Source organism: Humulus lupulus, chromosome X, assembly GCF_963169125.1.
Source record: "Humulus lupulus chromosome X, drHumLupu1.1, whole genome shotgun sequence".
In the NCBI taxonomy this organism is placed as follows: domain Eukaryota; kingdom Viridiplantae; phylum Streptophyta; class Magnoliopsida; order Rosales; family Cannabaceae; genus Humulus; species Humulus lupulus.
The window spans coordinates 149,491,508-149,514,197 of record NC_084802.1 but is presented as its reverse complement, the minus strand read 5'-3'; the positions used below and the strand labels follow the sequence as shown (position 1 = coordinate 149,514,197).

Genomic DNA, 22,690 nt, shown 5'->3' with positions numbered 1-22,690 from the left:
GCCTTATGGTGCTCGTCGCTCTAGGCTCAAAAATTATCTTCGAGAGGAGCGCAACTCTGCTCTCCTTGATTGGTGGGGCGAGCATACCATTCAATGGTCGTCTTTATGACCTAACTCTCTAGGATTCTATTTACTTGTGCCAATGAGTCTATCTGAGACTCGATTTGCTCCACCTCATAAAACTATCCATTTAACGACCATTCTTTCCACCACTGGCCCAAAGTAAGGAAATGATGTCTCATCAACATTCTAGTTTCCAAAGGAGGAACCAGCTATGACTTGTGTTGGATGGCTCATGTTGACTTGGTTTAGGAATATAAATTAGCTCGCCTAAGTATAAATCAACATTGGTTTAGGAATATCGTGGACAACGTTGAAGTTGGAAGAAAATTTTTATTGAATCCATAAAATCCATGTTTGTCGAAGGTTTAGAAAATACAAAAAAGAGAGTAATTTTTGCAAAGAAAAATGGAAAGGTGAAAACTGAAATGAACGAAAAAAAATAAGTTAAATATAGAAAAATCCCATGGGAATTGAGGACCGTATGATCAAGGAAGTTTTTGATCGTAGGGTCACAGTTAAAGGGGTGAAACAGCGACAAAAAGGTCAAATGACAACATTCAATAGTATTTTGGAACCAGAAGAAACTCCTATAAGGACGCGACACATGAGTACTCCATGGGATAGGTGAGCACATTTCCCAATGAGAAGAGGAAAAGCTTGTGCTATGTTTGTTAGAGATAGGGGTGCCTTCACGCACAAGAAGAGGCTTCAGGGGAAAATGTTGTACCTGAAAAACATGAACTGACGTGTCTTGTTCGTAGTATAGCTGTGCAACATTTAATCAAGCCTTCCTTAGCTCTGACTTCATGATATTGGATCTCAGATGGCTAGGTCGGTCTAAGCATAGGTCGTCAAGGAATCGAGGAGATCGTTTAGCTAGACCCTGAGGTTGCCTAAACCTAGCTTGTACAACCTCGTATGTAGTTCGAACCATCTTGAAATGATTGAGCTCACATAGTAAGTCTACAACTCTCGATCGACATGTTGAAAGTGATCATACGAATCCCTGAAGACTCGAGATTTATATCCGAGTAAAGAATATTGCGATTGTGCATAGTAAATGTAGAATATCAAGCAATTAATGTAATAAAGGGAAATTACCCTTTTTTTTTAAGTTACCCAAACATGTCCATTAATCCCCTATAAATATAGAGGTAATGGAAAGGAAAAAGGAGGAAACTCTTGTATACCAAAACTCTGGAGAAATTATCATAGACAATTCTCTTGAGAATAATACAATAATATCATTGATTTGTTGACTATGTATATTTTAACCACTAAACAACGTAAATTGTAGGTGTTCTTTATTTGCGGCTTATTACGAGCCTAATTGTCTCTTTTTAATTATCTTAATTCACATTTGACGAAAAAAACGTGTTAACATAGTATTACAATATTAATACTAAAAAACATATTTACTTTATAATATACATTTTATATCCTAGTTATAACTTAATATTGATTTTTTTTTTTTTTATAATATTTGATTGTTCTGATTTTTCTTGGAAATTTATTTCATTTTTTACTAGTGTGTTGTTTTAAATATCGTATTAATTGATTTTAGTAAAAGAAGTTACATTTTTTGTAACGCTCCGCGTTTCGGGCACCTACTAGTTTCTAAGAACGGGGTGGGGAGTTATGTATGAATATTATTACGAATGATAATATATGCATGAAAAGAAAATTTCATGTTGATAATCTTAGCCAAAGTGTGAAATGTGTGGTTTGGTGACAAACCGAACAATTCGGTCCCGAACTAAAATGGAAACGCTAATCAATTAAACTCTCGAATAAATTATTATAAAAAATATATTATTGGGCATAAATTATTTGATTAATCTTAATCAAGGTCAAAAAGTTTGATTTTTGTATGAATAACCTCTAAAAAATGCATTTTTGTTAAAAATGCACATTTAGCAAAAAATGATATTTTGGCGAATTAAATTACAGGAGTTATAAATGAAGGAGTGTGACCACTTAAATTAAATGGAAAAGGTATATTTAATTTATTTACTCTAAGTTAAAATTTCAATTTTGTGAGGTACGAAGAAAATTACTACATGGTAACTTTTTAAAAATATGCACCATTAAGCTTAGGATTAATTAAAAACTATAGCAAAGCTAATTAAGCTTTGTTGGGGCGGTAGCATGAGGGGTAATTTATTCATTTTAGGTTCCATTTTTACACCATATAAAAGGTTAAAAAGTTAAATAGTATTCATAATTCACAAAACCAAACTTTGGCCTTAAGTTTTCACAAAACCAAACTTTGGCCCTAGGTCCTTTTCTATAATTTTTTTTCTTCATAAATCTTCACTCAAAATCTCAATCTCTCACCTCCTTCCTTCCATACATATAACACTAAGTCTCTCGACCTTGGTTTGAAGGTAAGGAAAAAACCTATACATGCTAGATCATCTAAAGGTAAAAATGTAAACATTCATTAGTCAATGTTTTGAGTTTTGTTAGTTTTGTGCTCTCAGATAAACTTGTTAGCTTGAGTAATCTGATTTTTGGGCATGTGGGGAGTGTAAATATGTATATTAAAGGTTGAGCAAAGGCATAGAAGTGCTAGAGGTCACCCTAGTTCCATTGAAATGTCAACAAGAGGTATATGGTCACCTCCATCATATTCCATAGGTAAATTAATGCATTTTTTTGGCTAACTTTTATAATTAATATTATTTTGTTATTGGTAAAATAATTATTAAATTTTCAAAGAAATGTATTAAATAGGTTTAGAGATATGTTTTTTTAAAAGTTATGCAAGAAGCACAAAATAGCTTCTAGACAGCCATTATTGGGAACCCATTTCAATAAGTAAAATTTTATTTAAATGACCTAATTTTTCATATGGATAATTTTTACACATCCTAGTTTAAGTTTAAGTAATTTCAGACCTAAATAATGAACCAAATGCATTTTATAAAATTTCAAAGTTCAATAAAAATAATAGTTTTTCCTTGTGAAGTTTTGAAGGAAGGCTTTTGAAAATAGATTAAAAATAGTTATTTTTGGGTAAAAATTTGCAAGAAAATTCTTGGAATAGCCTAGATTGGTTCAGCAAATTTTGAAATTTTTTGGATTTATAGTTTTCAAAAAATAATTTCTAAAGTAGTCATATTTGAACTAAAACTAACAAAGTTTTACACTTAGAAAAAATGGGAAATTTTCAAAAGTGTTTGGCTAAGAAAATGTACTTTAATCTTGGTAATTATAGATTTGAGTTTAGCACACTAAATAATTATTGAGGTTAATTTGGATATTAGAAAATTAATAATTTATCAATTAATGGATTTTGATTTACAAAAATTAAAAAGGGTCCAAAACCCTAATTTAAAAAAATGGATTTACTATCTTTCTAATATAAAAATAATTTTTTCTTAATCTTTCTTAAAAACAAACTAAACATAATCAATATTTTTATAATTATTTCTTAATCAAATAAACTAGCTTAATTTATCAAAGTTTATAAATTAAATGTTTTTACCAAAAAGTGTGGTATTTTTGGTAACTTATCAAAGAAAGGGTAAAATAGCTAAATCTTGAAACTTTCCAAAACTATATTTTCCCAAGTAGGTCCGAAATTTCGCAAAATTCTGACTTTCAAATAAATAGACCCGTTGAGAGAATTATTCCAAAAGCTTTAAATTTCGCTATGCTTTTAAACGGGTGAGGAAGAAAATACCCTTACTGGGTATTCGGTTGTGACATTATTTCCCAAAGTATAATGATAATCTACTATAATGTTGTCATTAATCCGAGCACATTGTATGTTAGTTACAATGTCAGCTATCAAGGTGAGATTCTTTGTTGGTTGATTGCCCGTGTGTAGCAAAGGACAACTTGTAAGTCAACCTATGATTTATATTTGTCAACAACATGAATTAACTAGTGGATTGCATGCTAGAAGTAGGACTTATACCCTTGTTAGAGAGAAGGCTCATTTAGAGGCAATGATTAGGCGTCACTTACGCTCAACATGTTATTTAATAGTGGGTTTTTTCCTTGTTGTCATATAGTGTGGATGATTTTCGACTTTTTAATGACTGTACAAACATTTTTTGCCTTTGATATTATTGGCCTACCTCATGAGTCTGTGGACGGTATCCACTTGTTGTACTATTGGGTAGATAGTTTGTGCTTGGCACAAGAGTGCGTGGATGGTTTCCTACAATTGATATGTAGCGCGCATAGACATTTTTCGCCTACTCAGTCATTGGTTAGACATTTTCTGCCTTTGACATTATTGGCCTGCTTAGCTACCTTGACAATTGCCTAGGAAGTAAGTGAGCCACGTAAAAATAGGAGTTTCAATGAGCTGGTGGGAATCCACTAAACCACATTTTGTTTGTAATTAGCATAAATGCCCTAGGTAACTAATGGTTACCCTCGAGAGGGACTTTTGAATTATGTATCAGTGTAGAGACTTGAGTCTCCACTGCGATTTTAATTGAGATTCTAGGGGTTACCTTAGAGAAACCTGAATTGGCTTCTAGGGTCAATTTTATTATTGGATGTAATTTCTACTTCTGCTCTGGTTTGGAATTCGATCTAGGGTTATGTTTTTGGTGTCTGCTAAAGGCGAGGCCATGCCGTCAGGACGCTTAGGCATTTTCTAATTGTTTGATTACGGCCCAGATTTATCCAGAACCCTAAGTGTGTTAAGTTGTGTGTTGGGAGGACAAAGACTAGGTCATTAGATCGTATTATTGTTTCAACTCTATATTGGTAGATTGATTTACTAAGCATTTTTTCTTACCTAGTTACTCATATTGTAGGTAAGGGCAAGGAAAAGCTGGGGCAGTGAGATTTAGAGTTTGCCTATGAAAGTGTACATGTGACCTGACCTTTGGGGAGTTTTCACTTTCAAAATGACAATTTAAATTATGTTTAAATTATTTGGGTTTACTACAATTCATTAAAGTTATTAAGGTAAATTTTTTTAATGTGTGCACATATTACATTTTAAAAGCTTTTATATATATATGGATTTTTGAGACCTTTTTAACAATATGAATGGTTTTATTTTCCAAAAATTAGTACTAGTATTTTTCGGTCATTACAAGTGGTATCAAATCTCGAGTTGAGTTGATTTTGTAGACAAACCTACATGTACATTCTCCAAGGTAGACCGACACTCTATGTAAGTATTGCTTAAAATATATTTTTAGTTAGGTTGTTTCATTGTTACTCACCCAATTTCTATAAATTGTATGTTGAGATGGCAGATCAACCTGAAGTTATTCAACCTTAGATAGTTGAACCACCCATATTATATATGCTAGAGCAAATGGTTAGCTTCTATGAGACATTTCACAGGTTGGGACCACAACTGTACGATGGACAAGATTGAGATTAGTTAAATGTATGGGACTGGACTTACAGCATAGACCACATTCTTTGTGTGAGTTGGATTCCCACCGAGTTTTGGGTGGGGTTGGTTAGCCTATACTTGCAAGGAAACACTTACCGAAGGTGCTATTTCCATCATCCAAACCCAGATACCGTCTTGTGGACAAAGTTCCAAATATCGGTAAAGATTTCCTTTGGGCCACTTCATGACCAAACGCATTGGTATCTAAAATACCAAAGGGAGTTGGTGGCGCGTTACCGCCGAGTAATACATGAGGCAACTAGAGTGGGAGTCGAGGAAGCGGCAATTGAGAATGTAGCCACAGCGGTGGCATGAGATGGAGAAGCGATGGACGAGGATCGTGAGGAGGACCGTGAAGAGGATTTCAAGGATGTTCTAGAAAATGATCCAGAGGAAGACATGGAGGACGACACGGATGAGGAGACCGACTCCGACATCAAGATCATAGTCTGAGTAGATAGATATACTCTGTAGCCATATACTTTTGGGATAGTGACTATATATATAGCAGTATTTTTGTTTAGCAGTTTATAGAACCTATATGTTAGAGATAAGTTTTGTAAATGTGTTAGGTTAACTAAGCTCAACTAATTGAAACCCTAGGGCTAATTTTGTAAATCCAATAGGATAAGCGAGCCCAATTTTGAAAACTTGTACAAAGTTGTGCTTATATAAAGTAGAGTTTTATATCTTCTTATTTGTTTATTTTTGTGTTTTGTTGATATGTTTGGTGTACTTAATTTTATATTAAGTAATTATTTATGTCGTTACAAATTCCTCGTCCTTATGTCACAAAAGGAAAGTCTACGTATAGGAATATATGGCGCCTAAAACTAGAGCGCAATGAACTCAAACTGCCTTGGCTGAACAAGTTCAGGAACTGCAAAGAGCTCTGGAAGAGTAAAGAACTTTAAGGAAGCAGGATAGAAAGGAACAGTCCAATGCTAAGGCCTTTCAAGCTGAGATGTTTCAATCTCTACTGCAATGACTTCCGACACCACCAGTTAATGTTCCAGATAACCCGGTACCACATGTTATCGAGGTACATGACCCTCAAGTATAGCCTGAGGTCGAAAAGGGTAACCTACTAGCCACAGTACCTATGGCAGTTCAGCCAAAATCTGCAAAGCCTATCTCAGAGTGGTTCGGGAAACATAACCCACCAGTCTTCGAAGAGACTACAGGCACTATAATTGCAGAAGAATGGATAGGTATATTGGAACGAATCTTCGAGTTTATAGATGTAACCGAACATGAGAAGGTAGTGTGCGCGGTATATATGTTAAGGAAGGATTCTTGAATTTGGTGGGACGCCTCCAAGAAGAATCATAATACGGCAAAAATTTAATAGCAAGAATTTTTGTTCCCATTCAACTCCAAATATTTCAAAAGAGTTGTGGTAAAATACAAGGTAGTGGAATTATCCAATCTGAAGTAGGGAACGATGAGTGTCCAATAATATGTTCGAAAGTTTGACCAGTTATCAAGGTTTGGACCATATTTGATTAGCACGGAGGCAAGCAAAGTGAGGAGGTTTTTGAAAGATGCAAATTGATATTGTACACTTTGCTGACACCAGGGGAACAAGCCTAGAAACCTATGAAGTGCAGGTTGAGCGAGCAATCCGTCAGAAGTCATTGTTTTCACATGAGAAGAAGAAGACCCAAAAAGTTACAAAGAAAAGATTTCCTCCAACTAATCAAGGCCAGTTTCAAGGCAATCGAAATGGACCAAGGGGAAGATTCACTCCTCGGTTTAACCAGAATTTTGGAAGAGGAAATGGACAAGAGATTCAAGAAATAATAACAGTGGAGGCAACAAGATGAAAGCGGAACCTCCAAATCAGGGGTTAAACTCTAACAAGAAACCCAAGCGCGAATTTGAAAATTGGCCTATTTGCACAAAATGCAACCGACGTCATCTGAGTGGCTACAGTTCAACGGCCTGCTTTACATGCGGTGGCCTCAGAAATTTCGCTAGAGATTGCCCAAGTTCATTTCTAATGAGCGTGAATGGTCAACATAATCAAATTGGACACCTCTTCACTCAAGGTGATAAAGAAGCTGGATTGTCAGAAATGGTGGCAGATATGATTCCTATCGCCCAAACTTCAGCGTATGCATTGATGGGCACTGGTGGATCACATTCTTTTATATCTACTTGCTTTGTGCTAAAAATATATAGAAGGTTTGAGCCTATGTCTAATATGTGTGAAGTATCCTTACCTTCTTGAGAGGATATGTTGGTGTGGTCATTGATTAGATCCATACCAGACTGGGTAGAAGGATGCAAATTGGCAATCGACCTATTAGTTTTAGACTTACATGAATAAGTCATCATATTTGGAATGGATTGGTTGACCAAATATGGGGTCGTTATCAACTGGAAGAGCAAGAAGGTGGAATAGTCATTCGAACTCAAGGGAACATCTCAAGAAAAGAGGTGGCCAATGATCTCAACACTAAAGACGAGAAAGATGGATGATGATGGATGCATTGGACATCTCACAAATATCGTGGACAAGGAGTTGGAGACAAAGCTACTATTATGATTGATTAAATACATGGTGAAATTTGTTAGGCATGAAGAGGTGCAAAAACCATAACGATTCACAAAAGTCAACATGTGAAAATTGACTTTCAATATAAGCATTTATAAATCTTTTTTTTGGGTCCAAAGTGTTTCTTTGGACTATATAAGAGTACCTAGAAAGTTTGGAAGTATTTAGGGATTTTGGAGCGTCAAAACAAAGGCATCGGCGATGCGTCACCTTTGGGAGGCGACGTGTCACACGGCAAAAAAATGCTAGACCAAATGAAACGTCACCTGGTGCTAGACGATGTGTTGCCTGGTGCCAGGTGATGCGTCGACTAGGCCTTTCATACGGATCTTTACACTGACATGTTTTTGGCTCCAAAAATCATATTAAAATGCTCTAATCTCATTGGTTGAGTCTAATGAGGTTCCTATACTCTTTAAATGGTTCATTTGAGTTGATTAGTGAATTGATCACTCACCTCTCTCTCTCTTTCTAAAAGACTTCTCTCTCTCTCTCTAAAAGAACTCTCTCTAGAATTCATGATTACTAGTTATCTCCAAGATCTTCATCAAGAAAGCTTGACTTGTATGAAGGATCAAAGGTTGTGAATCTCAATCTCATTCCATTGCAGTAGCTTCAAGAAATTCCAGGGAGAATGTCAAGAATAGAGATTTCAAACAACAAAACTACATTTGTGTCAAGCCTTGTTACTTTTGTGTTTCACGTAAAATCACAGACTTGTGCTTTTGTGTTTAAAGGTTGTTCTTTAAGAAAGGTCCACTCTACACTTTTTCTTTTGTGTTTATGTAATTTGTGATTATCTTCCATTAGAGTTAGATTACTTGCTTTGAGTTGTAATACAAAACCAAGGTTTATTATCTAATGACTCGAAAATTCTGACACTAATTGTAACACCCTAGACAGCCAAGACTGTTACACTGTGTCTTTATAAAAGTGCAAGACTTGCTAATCAAGTCATTTAGTTCAAAACGTGTTACTGAAACTATAGTTGAACTAGGGTTAAAAGATTTTGGTCTCAAAAGCTGCAATTCTTATATATATACAATTTTCCTTTTTACGTTGGGATCCCAAAAGTAATACGTCAAAGACTATTTACAAAAGGTTCAAGACTTAGTTACAGTGATTAGCCACTCTAAGGAAAAACAAACAGTTAAGCATTTCTCATCCTGTTCCACTCCTCGGCCGTGGCGGCCGAACAGCTGGATATGTACATTCAGCCCCGCAAATCTACATCTCAGGATTGGTCCAACTTGCTTTTGCCTTTACCTACACCACGTAGCACCCGTGAGCCAAGGCCCAGCAAGAAAACACAATAACAGAGCATAATCATTCAATAAACAATCAGATAACTCATACCGCATAAGCATGTACTCAACAGTTTAAGCATTAATGTTATTCAAGTATTCAGTGTACCAAGTATATCATTCCATTACAATAATCAATTCACATATGATAACTATGGTTAACGCCTTTAGGCCGCACCCTCTATTTATCCCACTGACTCCGGCCCGCTTAAACCGAGCTCAGTGAATATTAAGCTGTCCTTAGCTACCAGTGGCCGAGTCACGCCCTGTGCGCAAGTATAATTTATGGTACCCTTAGGCCGTTTATCATATGTCCCATGGCGTAGTACCATCTATGACATTATACAGATATGAAGAGCACTTAGTCCCATCACAAACACATAACCGGGTGCAGTTTTCTTACCTTTAGATTTGCTAGCTTTGTTCGATTTGATCCTCAAGCACGATCCCTCGTAAGCCCTAGCGTACACCTAGTCACAACCATAGGCAAGAATCATCACCAAACCTCAAGTCCAAAACCTAGCCTCGGGACCAATCCCGAGCCCTCGGGAAGCCCTAATTCCACCAAACAGGGAGGTGGAATCAAACCCCGAATCCCCAGGCAAAAACCCTTGAAAACAACCCAAAAACCCCTTTCTGGAAACAGGGTAGCGGTACAACGCTCTAAGGAGAGCACTACAATACTACAAACAGAGCCAAAAGGCTTAGAAGCTTCAGGGCCTAGTGCTACAGCGCCCAGTGACTAGCTCTGTAGCGCTAGTCACAGCACAGCCCTGCATAACATTTTCTCCTTCGAATTTTCCCGAGCCAAACCTTACCAAAATTCTTCCAAACTTCAACCAAACTTAAAAACAAGCCTACCAACATCCTCCAATCATCCCAAACATCCCAACCATACACAATTCAATCATAAGCACCCCTAATCAAAGAATTCACCATAGCTAGACCTAAGGCTCAGAAACTCAGCAAAACCACAGAAATCACAGAGCTTAAAACTAAAATTCCTTACCTCTGATGGATGAGCTTACCCGATGGATGAGCTTAGCCTAGGTTGTCTCCCTCTCTTGCTCAGCCTTCTCCTCCTCAAATCTCAGCTTCAATTTGCCTAGAATTCCTCATCATAACTTAGCTCAAAATCCATGACAATACCAAAAACTAGAAACTGAAAACTACCTTGAACCTTACCTCAAAAGATGAGTATCCCCTACCAACTCCTCAAACCAGACTAAGAGCCCTAGCCTCAAGCTTCTGCTCTGACTCTCCCTGAGTTTCTGCCCCAAAAGACCTCAAGAAATGTTGAGGAAAAGCTTAAATCGAGAGAGAGAAAGATAGACTTCCAATTTCCCTTTTCCTTCTCTTGTTTCCTTTTTTTCCTTCAGAATTCCAGCCCTTTCTACACAATCCACTAAGGCATAAAGCCTAATAACATTCATCCTTTATAAGCCAAATGACCACAATATGCTCCCATAAATCCTAAACCTTTTAATCCACCTAGGGGCATTTTGGTCATTTCTCTCAATTCCCGCTAATTCCTCGAGTGTCTCTAATATTAACCGCTTACCTCCCGACACCTAACTAATCACCAATTATATTCCTCAATGTCAAAATTGACCCCAATATATTCTCTAAATTCCCATAAATACCCTCAGGTTCGCCCCGAGCCGGGTATAAATCCCTACCGTGACTTTTTTGCTAAACCTCTCACTAGGTTCGCCTTAAGTCACAAATTACAAATATTTCCACATAATAATGTGGTCTTGACAGTTTTTAATAAATATATACAGTTATGCCCTCAACGGGCCAAAATTTACAATTATGCCCTTCTAACCTAATCAGGGCCTACATGCATACTAATACACATGGTCATGCATCACTGATATTCGAATAATCATATAAAATGCTTTAACCATTAAATCACATATAATCTAATTATGCCCTCCTGGCACACTAATCAAGGCCCTTAAGCCTTATTAGCAAATTGGGTCGTTACACTAATTTTGCAAAATAAAAGTCATTTATAACATTTAAAATGTGTCAAAAATCAAGATAACAATACTCTTATTGTAATGTATAGTGATAACCCAACATAGCTAAAAAAAAAAAAGCAAAACATAGCTGGAAATTTCGTTAAAAGTTGACTTTCAAATAACTATAATCGTTGTTGCGCACAGGCAATCTCCGCACATAGAATCCTGCCTTGTTAGCCAACATGGTAACTAACATACAGTGTACTCAAATTTATTATGACATTATAGTATATTATAATTCTATCTTGGGCATTAAGGTCGTAATTCAATACCCACTAAGGGTATTTTGATCCACAACAACATTTAAATAACTATACCCGTTGGCATAAGTACTATGTTATTGAGGTTTTCAAAAAAAATGTAGTGTAAATTAGGAAATGTGTGGAATGTAAACTTTTTCTCTGCGCTTTTTTTGAAAAAAACCTCAAAGAAAAATAAATAAATAGTCTTTTATTTAGATAGACATCAAAAAAATACCAGAGTTAAAAAAAACACCCAAAACGGACAATCGAGCACAAAGTTATGGTTGTTCAAAGTTTTTTTAAATTACAAGACTTTTCTCTGTGGTTTTGAAAATTCTTTCTTTCTCTACGGTTTTGTTGAGAAAATCGCAGAGAAAAGGTTCCTAGACCTATATATTAGTCCCTTCTTCCCCACAAGGTTTGCAGAACTATTTCGTTTCGCGAAAAGCTTCTCCAGCGGCTGTGGTACTACTTTCAACCGTATTCTTAGTCTTTTTTTCATCATTTTTTAGCTAAATATTAGTTAAAAACTGAAGTAGATGCTTGATATTTGTCCATTTCTAGGTTTTTTGAAGTAGAAATGGTTAGGATTTTGTCAAAAAATGGTCCATTTTTACGACATTTTTTGCCATACATTGTGTTCTTAATCATCAAAATAGGTAATGATCTACATATCTTTGTTTGCATAATATTTTTTTTTTCATCATTATTTTTAAAGTTTAATTTGCGTGAAATAGCAAAATAAAGATCAAATTTTTTAGAGGTTTTGTGTGAAATAGCAAAATCAAAATCAAATTTTTAGAGTTTCATCATTATTTTTAGAGTTTATTTTGCTTTGTTATTTTTTTCAGATTTTTCGGTGACCAAACAAGAAAAAGGGTTTTTTTTTTTTCAGGTTTTCTTTGTTTGTAGCTGGATAAATATCAAAAAATACCCGGGTTAAAAAAAATACCCAAAACAGACCACTGAGCACAAAGTTATGCTTGTTCAAGGTTTTGAAAAATTACAAGACTTTTCTCTGCGATTTTTTTAAGAAAACCGCGATGAAAAGTCTTTCTCCTCGAAGAAAAGTCTTATTTGTCGGCAGTTTTTTTGTGGAATTTTCTCTACGCCCGATTACATTGTGGTACTCATTGCTTCAAAAAACCACAATCTATTGAGGAAGAAAACTTTGGAGAAAGCCCAATTTTGTAGTAGTGACTTACGAGTCCGATGAGGTTTCCACTTGTTGTATTATTGGGCCGATGGTTTGTGCTTGGCTCATGAGTGCATGGACGGTTTCCACCTATTTATATGTAGCGCGGACATTTTCTGCCTACTCAATCATTGTGAAGACTTTTTCTGGCCTTGACATTATTGGTCTGGTTAGCTATCGTGACAATTGGCCAGAAGGAAAGTGAGCCATGTAAACCTAGGAGTTTCAATGAGCTGGTGTGAATCCACAAAACCCCGTTTTGTTTGAAATTGGCATAAATGCCCTAGGTAATTGATGGTTACCCTCGAGAGAGACTCCTAAATTGGATATTAGTGTAGAGACTTGAGTCTCCACTACGATTTGAGTTGATATACTAAAGGATACCTTGGAAAATCCCAAATTGGCTTCTATGGTAAATTTTATTATTGAATGTTATTTGTGCTTTTGTTCTGGTCTAGAATTCTTTGCATGGTTATGTTTTTTGGTTATGCTTAATGCGAGGCAATGTCGCCAGGAGCTTAGACATTCTTGATTTGTTTGATACCCTAAGTGTGGTAAGCTATGTGTTGTGAGGACAATGACTAGGTCATTGGTTCCTATTATTATTTATCATATGTTTTGCTACATTGATTTACTACGCATTTTTACTTTCCCATTTTCTCATGTTGTAGGTAAGGGCAAGGAAAAGTTGGGGCAGTGAGAATTGGAGTTTGCCTTTGAAAGTCTACATGTCGCTCGACCTTTGGCATGTCACACTTTCAAAATGACAATTTAAATTATCTTTAAACTATTTGGGTTTACTACAATGCTTTACAATAATTAATGTAAATACTTTTAGTGTGGGCACACATTACATTATAAAAGTTTTATATATATATAGATATGGATTTTCGAGATCTTTTTAATCTTATAATTGGTTTTATTTCCACAAAATTTGCATTAGTATTTTTGGATCATTATATTTTTTGTTCAAAAACTTTGACACTCCTTATTTGACGCTAGTTAAGGTCCTATAAACAAAAAGTTTCATTTTTTTTATAATGGTTATAGAATGCCAGTGGAAAAAATCAAATAAAAACCATCTTTCTCTTCATCTCTCCTGATATCTCTCTATCCTCTCTTCTTCTTCCTAGCTAAAGTCCATGGAGGAACACAATGTATGGACACAGGGACCCTAAGCACAAGGATAAACATCTATTGCTATTCAGGGGGCCCTATCCCCCTCAGATTTTTCGCAACATATATGCGTATACTGAGAATAAGTGAGTGATATTTATTTGCCCTTTCCATTAGTTATATTAAAACAAGTATATTCTATCTTTTGTTTCTTTAAAAAAGTGTATGTTACTTTGAAATGTGGAAATTGTATTTAAAACAAATTTATATATATAAAACACTATTGTCAATCCCAGTGAAAAGTAATGATAAACTTAAATGTTTTAGTATGAATTATGCACTTTCTAAAACAAATATATGTATGTATATATAATATAGGACAAAATGTTATTTTCCCCCCAAACTATGGCACTTACAGACTTTTTGTTCGGAAAACTTATACATGATCTTGTTTATTTTCATGTATAAATCATATATTAAATAAGTTAATATAAGATGTTGATAGTATGAACTCCTGAACTAAGTTAGATAAAGAACTTTGTGAGTTATATTGGATCTTGTTTATATTCATGTAAATCTAGTACATGCTCAGGGTTTGTTGGAGCACCTAAACTTCAGTACTTGGATGTACCTCCACCACTTGTTTAGTACAGGTGTCAGAGATTGGCTGATAAGGACCACACCAGAAACCTTACTCGCACGACCACTACATGTCTGACATGGGTGCCTATTCGTACCATGTGTTCTCCTGGACATGTACGTACCTTGCTTGACATACTCCGTGCTCTAACATTCCCATCCGCTGTTACTTTGGGCCAGTTTTGCCTTGTCTTTGTATCTCCTAACACTTGACAACGCATATGTGTGTGTTCCTTCTTAGAAGCTAGTCATAAGCAAGTTATCATGCTCTAACAAGTGGGACAAGGTGCCTTAATTGAATGATAGGCAAAGGATGCTTCACTGGTGGAATGAGGCTAAAGTAACATGTCATGCAAGATGCCATAGGGCCTGAGGCATTGGTGGGCGTGCAAGGCGACGCACGCCAGAACGTGGCCCTTTGGACCTTCATGTAGGCGAGGCGAGGTGAGGCATTCACCGAGGCGCAAGGTGACCAGCGAAGCGCAAGGGGTTCGCGAGATGCACCAGGGGTCGCGGCCTCACGAGGGCCTCACGTGAGGTATTGGTCTCTTTTAGGGGGATACTATGCGGCTTCGCGAGGTTTCTAGGCAGGTTAGGCGAGGTGCTAAGTCACGGCTTCACGAGGGCCTCGCATGGGGTGAGACGGGGCAGCTTCGCAAAGGCCTTGCGTGGGGCGAGATAGGGCAGCTTCGCGAAGGCCTTGTGTGGGGCATGGGTCTCGCGTGGGGTGAGACACGAGGTTACTAGGGGGAAATCCTTACCTTTTCTCCCATCTGTTGACTGAGGCCCTTTCAGGATTATGTCCGATTTTTGGCATTCACACTTGCCCCCCAGTCTACAAGAGGGTCTTCAGACTCGCTGGTAGACTTCAAGGTGTGATGTTTTGGGATGCACGTGAGGTATTAGTTTACTTCTTCATTTTGGGATTATAGAGAAACACACTTTGGATTTGAGGACTATTATGAGATTTTGAGAGTGAATGTGAGCCTATCATTGTGCTTCGCAGATCCCAAGGCGACTGTCAAGCCTCCTTGACCATTGATCAGGCATTGGATTCAATGGCTAAGATGAGTTTGAGCTTCTTATAAATAGACCTTCACCTCAAACCTAATATTCACACTTTCTTTTCTGAGCTTGGTGATATTTGTGTCTTCACATCCTCCAAGAGGTAAGGGGTTCCGTTCCTCACAAGGCCATTTTGGCTTTCTTTCCTCTTTATTATTTAAATTACCCCCCCTTTTTTTTTTTTTTATGTAAACGTCTATATAGGTGTTAGGAGACCAAAACACCTTTCTCCTTTCTTTATGCAAACACATACTTTCGTCCCTTTGCATTCCTTCGACGGCAACAGTGCTTTCGACCCTTTGCATTCCTTCGGCCGCAACCGTGCTCGATTTTACCTGTTCAAGTTATACTTTCTTCCTTTCTTGTGCTCAATGGGTTTAAATTATCATTACTCGGGATGGATTTTCTTGGCCGGAGTTCCTCGTACGCTAATCCACATACATGCCCTTGCTTGAACATATACCCGTCCTAGTACCCCGTAGTCGGTCATTTCGAGCACTTGTGTCTAGAGTTTTTGAGTTTATTCCTTTGGGTTTTGTAGCACCCTTTCCACCTACACTTTCACCCCTATTACCAACAAGGCAAGGTTTCATGGCATGTGGGGGATCGTTTAGCATTCCTTCGGGGGTCGAGTTTGTGGACTTATCTTCAGACTCGGGGTCCCCCGAGAACAATCCTCACCAAGACTATGACACCTTAAGGAGGGCTCGTATATGCCACCTTGAGCGCATGGCCGAGCTTAGGCATAAAATTTGGGTGGTGGAGAGTGAGATAGATTCGGTTTTGAGGGGTGATGGAGTCCCTTTCCCCTTTGACCTTAATGACCACATTGCAAACCTTAGAGTGAGCCTTTTATATCTACAAATGGAGTTGGAGTTCATGGAGGGAAATCTCCCTCCTGAACCTCCTACTCCATTCTCTCCCTATAGTAACCCTGAGGTCAACCCGGGTTCCCCTCAACCCTTGTCTTTAATCCACCTGTGTTCAATGCTTCCACACTCAATGCCTCTATGGAAAACTCTCGCAAGAATAAAAAAATGGAGGGTAAAGTGCCCTGTTTTGACCTCACCTTTTTCCTTGGGTTTTGCAGATATGTCAAAGGGAATGCGACGATGGGTGGCTCCCAAGAAGCCAGATTCTGGTCCTCTGTTGGCATCCACTATCATGTCCAACATGTAGGAAAACCGATTGTCCAACATGTAGGAAAACCGATTGCTAGAATTATCTGACAAGTATCATATTGGAAAAGAGTACAAGCTATACGTACCCTCCAACAAGTGTCCACTACACCAAAAAGGGCATAGGATAACACTAAAATCTAACAGAATTAAAAAAGTATTATGCTAGGTAAAAAGCGGGTGACTCAAAATTTTGGGCGCCAAAAGTAAATTGTAACGTTTCCCTCCCTCTTTGTCTCTTACCTATTTAAAACTTTTTATATTAAAAAATATTAAAAAAGTAAAAATCCCTAAACTATTTTTTTCTTCCTATACGTGCCTCTCCTCTCAGCCACCCCTTCATCTTTCTCTCTATTTCTCTCCAATCATCTCCTCTCAAGCTCCATGTCTCCCCTATCTTCTTCTCTCACTTCCATGGGAGACCACGACTACACTCATGGCGGCGTGCGGTGGTTTCCATGGAAGCCGAAGAAGATTGACAGATGGAGCTAGCTCGGTGGTTAGTGCTCTGCCCACTGTTCTTGAGAATCCAAGCCCACCCAAATCATCCTTCAATGAGGTACGAGATGACTTTTTTTTTTATAGGAAAAAATAGGGTTTTTATTCAATTTGGATGATGGTTTCTGGGAAATTTCTGAAATGGGTTTGATGGATTTCAACAGTTGATTGAGTCTCAAAAATATCAAGTGGCAAAGTGAAAAATTAAGTCCAAATATTAAAACAAATGCCTCTTTTTCTTTCTCTCTGTACTTGTTCTCCTTTCTCCCCCAATTTTTTTTATATCTCCTCTCTAACGTTCACCCTCAATTACATCTAGGTCTTAATAAAAAAAAAGATTGGGTCTTTTGGAAAGCCTTTGAGAAAGGCTAGGTATCTTGGCCAGCTAAGCTGCGTAGAGAGTTTCAAGTTTTTCTCTACTTCTTGTCTAACCCAGATCTAAGTTTGTCTAACCCAGGTATATGTGTTGATTTTCTATACTAAAAGAAATGAAAAAGACTTTTATTCTTTCTAGTTTAAATATATGTTCTTGGCTTATACACGTTTTAATATGAGAGCTAAAGGTAGTGGCTATTCTATTTGGTTTGTTGATTTTATAAATATTAGACAAGAAATATATATATCTGAATGCCATATTAAGAGCTAGGTATGATCAAGGTTTTATCTTTTTCTTATGCTTTAACTAACCACTCATTGATATTATTTGCTTCTTTTTTTTTTTTTTGTGAAAAAGGTAGATTTGAATGTAAGGTGCCAACAATACTGATAGTTGTAGCTGCCATTGGATGAGTTTCCATAATTTTTTTATTTGTTTATTGCATTTACATGAGGAGAATAAAGGTAATTATTATTTTTCTCTGTTTTAGTCACTTTTGCTTTAATATGACCCATATGTGATTTCTAAAACGTAGAAGCTAGGCAAGATTTCTGGTTGTTTTTTTATGTTTACTATTCTTGTTGTTTATTGGTCTTGTATATATAGTGGCACCTTTTCATATTTGTGGTATTTTGTTCTGCAGAAATTTGCATTCTCTCTAGTTTGATTTGCTATCTAGTTTGTGTTGTTCTTTCTGCTCTATTTTAATTATAGGTGTTGGTTTAGTACATCTTCTTTTTTCTTTCATTTTTGTGTGTCCATACCTTGAGTGAAGTCTCTGTCAAAAGAAATAAACTTTTTCTTTTTAAAAGATAAGCCACAAACTAATAAAAATGGAGTTGTAGATATAACGCTTTAATTAGTCTACTATGTAAATGTAAAAATGAGTGTTAACAAATGAGAGATATTTATTGCATTTACATGAGGAGAATAAAGGCAATTATTGTTTTTCTTTGTTTTAGTCACTTTTGCTTTAATATGACCCATATGTGATATCTAAAACGTAGAAGCTAGGCAAGATTTCTGGTTGTTTTTTTATCTTTACTATTCTTGTTGTTTATTGGTCTTGTATATATAGTGGCACCTTTTCATATTTGTGGTATTTTGTTCTGCAGAAATTTGCATTCTCTCTAGTTTGATTTGCTATCTAGTTTGTGTTGTTCTTTCTGCTCTCTTTTAATTATAGGTGTTGGGTTAGTACATCTTCTTTTTTCTTTCATTTTTATGTGTCCATACCTTGAGTGAAGTCTCTATCAAAAGAAATAAACTTTTTCTTTTTAAAAGATAAGCCACAAACTAATAAAAATGGAGTTGTAGATATAACGCTTTAATTAGTCTACTATGTAAATGTAAAAATGAGTGTTAACAAATGAGAGATATTTAGGTAAAAATAACTCATTATTCTCATTTATATATATATAGTTTCATTTTTACTATAGCAACTCAAAATTGCTAATAGGCTTAGTGAATTATAAGCCTCTTTTTTCTCTCACCTCTTTTTTTTTTCTCTCAAACCCTCTCTGTATCTAATAATCGTTTCTTGCCTCATCTTCAATCATCGTTGGTCTGAGCTTCAACTAGTGGAATCTGAAAATCCATTAAAATCTAAGTTTGCCTTTTCCCCTCCCTTTTGAGTATATGATTTTTGGTTTGAAATCTAAAATTTATTTTTGTTTATATGAAGGATTGACTCTTGCTTTGTGTTTTAGATATGGTCTGATATGTTTATACCATTTTTCCTACAAGGTACGAAAGGTCCTTTAAAGAAAGGATTTTTTCTTTGGGTTTGTTTTTTCTTTTTTTCCATTTTCAGTTTCACTTATTTTCAAATTAAAAAGAGATATTTTTAGTCAGAAAACTTAAGAGGTGTTTGTTATTTATTCTCACAGGACAAAGCCTTTTGTTTGTACGAATATGAGGTAAGTGTCAAATAAGGGCCTTTATAACTTCTTTTTGTTCTCTGAATGTTTCGTTTAGGCTTTCTCTATAACTTTGTGCTCACCAAATTAGTTAGTCATCAAACATATAGGTATGTATTCATAGTACATAAAAAAATTGTATGTATATATATATATTTGCATATGCATATCATGAACTTTGAGTTTAAGATCAAATTGTCTCAACGTACAATATTTGATTTTTGTATGTATGCATATACAATGATCTTACTAGGAAAAATGGGTAGAATGGGACCTACAAAGAAGCTTTTATTATGTATTCTTTTTGGTGAAGGGTCTGTTGAGTTCTTTTCTGACCAGGTTTTCAGCACTAGATTTTTTTGGAATATTTTTCAACAACTTTAGTCACCTTTTGCTATCAGCCTATAGTGTCCTTGTTGTTCCAAGCTAAATCCCTTCATAATTGTATTTGCTTGTTTTGTATAGGTATCGAAGAAAAGCAATAGGTGAGGAAGACGTGAAAAATAAGTGAGTGACGAATTGATTGACTCTGAAGCTATTTATTTAGTGTTGAGTTATGAAATACACTATTGCGTCTTTATATATATACTAAAAGATTAACAAGATAATTGAAGATACCATAGTGAAAAAAATAGTTAAATATGCATTGTGTATTGTGTATGTATTGCCTGGTGGGGTTAGCCATATGGATGTGTGTGTGGTGTGATGGGGGTGCATGACAGGGTGGTGAAACTTTTTTTATTAGTTACTACTTCAATGGATTATAATTGGAGTAGCACATAGCAGTTTCTTAACCCCACATATAAAAAGTTGTGGGGTTAGCCATGGATTGATGTTTGTCATTAAGGTGTGTTCACTAGTTTGAAATGGATAAACTTCACTTCCAGATTTTTAGTCTGTTTGTTTTGCATTCTATACACTACGACAATAATATTATATTTGCCATATATTTACTTTTTATTGTTTCCAAAATTTTAGCAAATACTTGCAAAAAAGGAGGGAGGAGTTATAGATAGAAGCCAAGATATTGCTCTTTTGCAAGATTTCTACAAACTCTATCGAGAGCAGAATGACATGGAAAAGTTACGAGAAGAAGAGTTGAATTTAAGAGAGACTGGGGCTTTCAGTGGAGACTTGGGCGAGTAAGTATTTCACCCATTTGAACTCAAATAGATGGCACTTTTATTTATTTGCTTTTGTTCTGTTTATGCTAATACTGTAGTATTATTTTCTAATCTACCTATAAGGAGAAAAACATAATTATGTGAATGTGACTTTCAATTTTCTCCTTTTGTTTATTTTTGTCCCTTGGTTTATTTAGTAAGAAAAAGATAGAAGAGAGAAAGTGTTGGCTCCGTAGATTTGAGGTATGAAAAGGTTCTTATATAATTTTCTTTGGAAATAGATGGTGAGTAAATTCTTAATCATTTTTTGTTGATTTTCAGCCTGGTACTCACTTGGACCAAAAAAATTCTAAGCAAGCTTTTCCCTTTTGGTTTGCTTTTGTTTCTTTGGTTAGTATTCAGATCATGTGATGAATGCTATCATTGATTATGATGTGCTATCCTTTTTGTTTTTGTACTTATTTTCACATGTTTTTCTTCTTAACATTATCCAGCCAAAAGGAGAGGACACTGATGTCAAAAGAGATGATCTTGCAAGGGCTCTAATGGTATGCCGTAATTGAATGTGATACTCCATTGTTATAGTATTTGTAGGTGTTGAATTTATCTATGCTCTTTGTTATGATCTTCCAGTTACCAAACTTTATCATTCTAACAATGGAGCACTTGTAATGCCCATGGTAACCATGTCGTAATTGGCATAAAGCACTTGTAAATTTCATGGCCTAGTCTATCACATAAAATGGAAAATTATCTTTTTTTTTTTTTTTGGCATTCTCTCATCTGCTTGAATTATAAATCATTCCTTAATATTTACACGTATAGTTCTATGGAATCTTTTTGCATGACCAGATTATCTTTATTAAGTTATTCTAATTTGTTCTTGTTGTGATTTCCCCCTTTCATGTTTCCAATTAGTGGTTTTCTCTATCTGGATTCCTATTGCAATATTATTCCTTAGTTTAGCATATGGGTACTGCCTTAGGGAAGATAAAGTATATATGTGTATATATATGTATTTATATTGGAATTGGTGAGCACAATAAGAAATTTAATAGAAGTAGAAAATTGTTACAAGATGCATAGGTATTTCTGGTGAAGATGACTTATGAGTGTTTTTAATCAATTGAGTAATTTCTCTTTGGTGCTTGAACCAAATTTATCATAATTTTTATTTTTTTATTTTTTGATGATTTGAGCCTTGAGACAAGCTGGGAGGAGCACTTTTATACTTGCCATAAATTACAAGGGTTGTAAGAGCACGTTTATACCAATAACCAAATTGTACTATTTTTTTGTTCTGTAGGTAGCTTTCTCATCAACATCTCTTCTTGAGCCATATGTCATTCCCTTGCTTTTTGAAAAACTCTCTTCTTCTCTGCCATCATCAAAGGTTGGTGCCATCACAAAGAATTTATATGATTACACAGCAACAAAATTAATTTTTTTGTTGTAGAAAGTATATTTGTATCAATTTTCATGCTGACACTTTATGTATTTTCTTGAATTCCTGAATGACTTGTATTTTCTTTAACACATTGCTTCATCCTTCCTAGTAGTACACATTGCTGCCCTGTTAAGTCTAGACCTCATTTGATGCACTTGCTTTTTTTTTTTTAATGTTACATTTGAAGTCTGTTAAAATAGTTAAGATAAAAGTGTGTTGGCTTGGTATGATTATGTGTAAATTTCCCTGTCAATTTACTTCAGGAACTTTCATACACTACTACAAAACTGGGTTTTCCCGACACCCAACCACGACAGTTAACTCTGTTGATTGTCGTAATTTCTTAGCGAGACTCTACGCCGACAGTTAAAAACTGTAGGCATAGAGACCAACGCCGACAGCTAATAACTGTCACCATTGCTTTTGAGTGTCGCTATTGACCCCAATGCCGACAGTTAATTCAAGACCAATGCTGACAGTTAAAATGTGTCGCTATTGAGTCCAACGCCGACAGTTAATTCGAGATCAATGCCGACAGTTAAAATGTGTCGCTATTGACC

At 35.9% G+C, this 22,690-nt stretch overlaps 1 protein-coding gene across 14 annotated transcripts; it reads left to right on the top strand.

Moving 5' to 3' along the window:
• The first annotated feature begins 17,057 nt into the window (after positions 1–17,057).
• Positions 17,058–22,284, top strand: LOC133807306 (callose synthase 10-like). 14 transcript variants are annotated; one of them, XM_062245556.1, is made up of 10 exons: positions 17,189–17,325; positions 17,584–17,721; positions 17,998–18,104; positions 19,350–19,424; positions 19,530–19,559; positions 20,538–20,701; positions 20,881–20,926; positions 21,005–21,073; positions 21,178–21,231; positions 21,990–22,284. In XM_062245556.1, exons 3-10 carry the CDS (start codon positions 18,090–18,092, stop codon positions 22,137–22,139), a joined length of 603 nt encoding a protein of 200 aa, XP_062101540.1. In that variant the 5' UTR covers positions 17,189–17,325; positions 17,584–17,721; positions 17,998–18,089; the 3' UTR covers positions 22,140–22,284. The 14 variants fall into 14 exon arrangements, with proteins under 14 accessions (XP_062101545.1, XP_062101531.1, XP_062101537.1 ...); XM_062245548.1 differs by having other exon boundaries at positions 19,325–19,386; XM_062245555.1 differs by lacking the exon at positions 17,584–17,721 and having other exon boundaries at positions 17,188–17,325.
• The last annotated feature ends 406 nt before the right edge of the window (positions 22,285–22,690 follow it).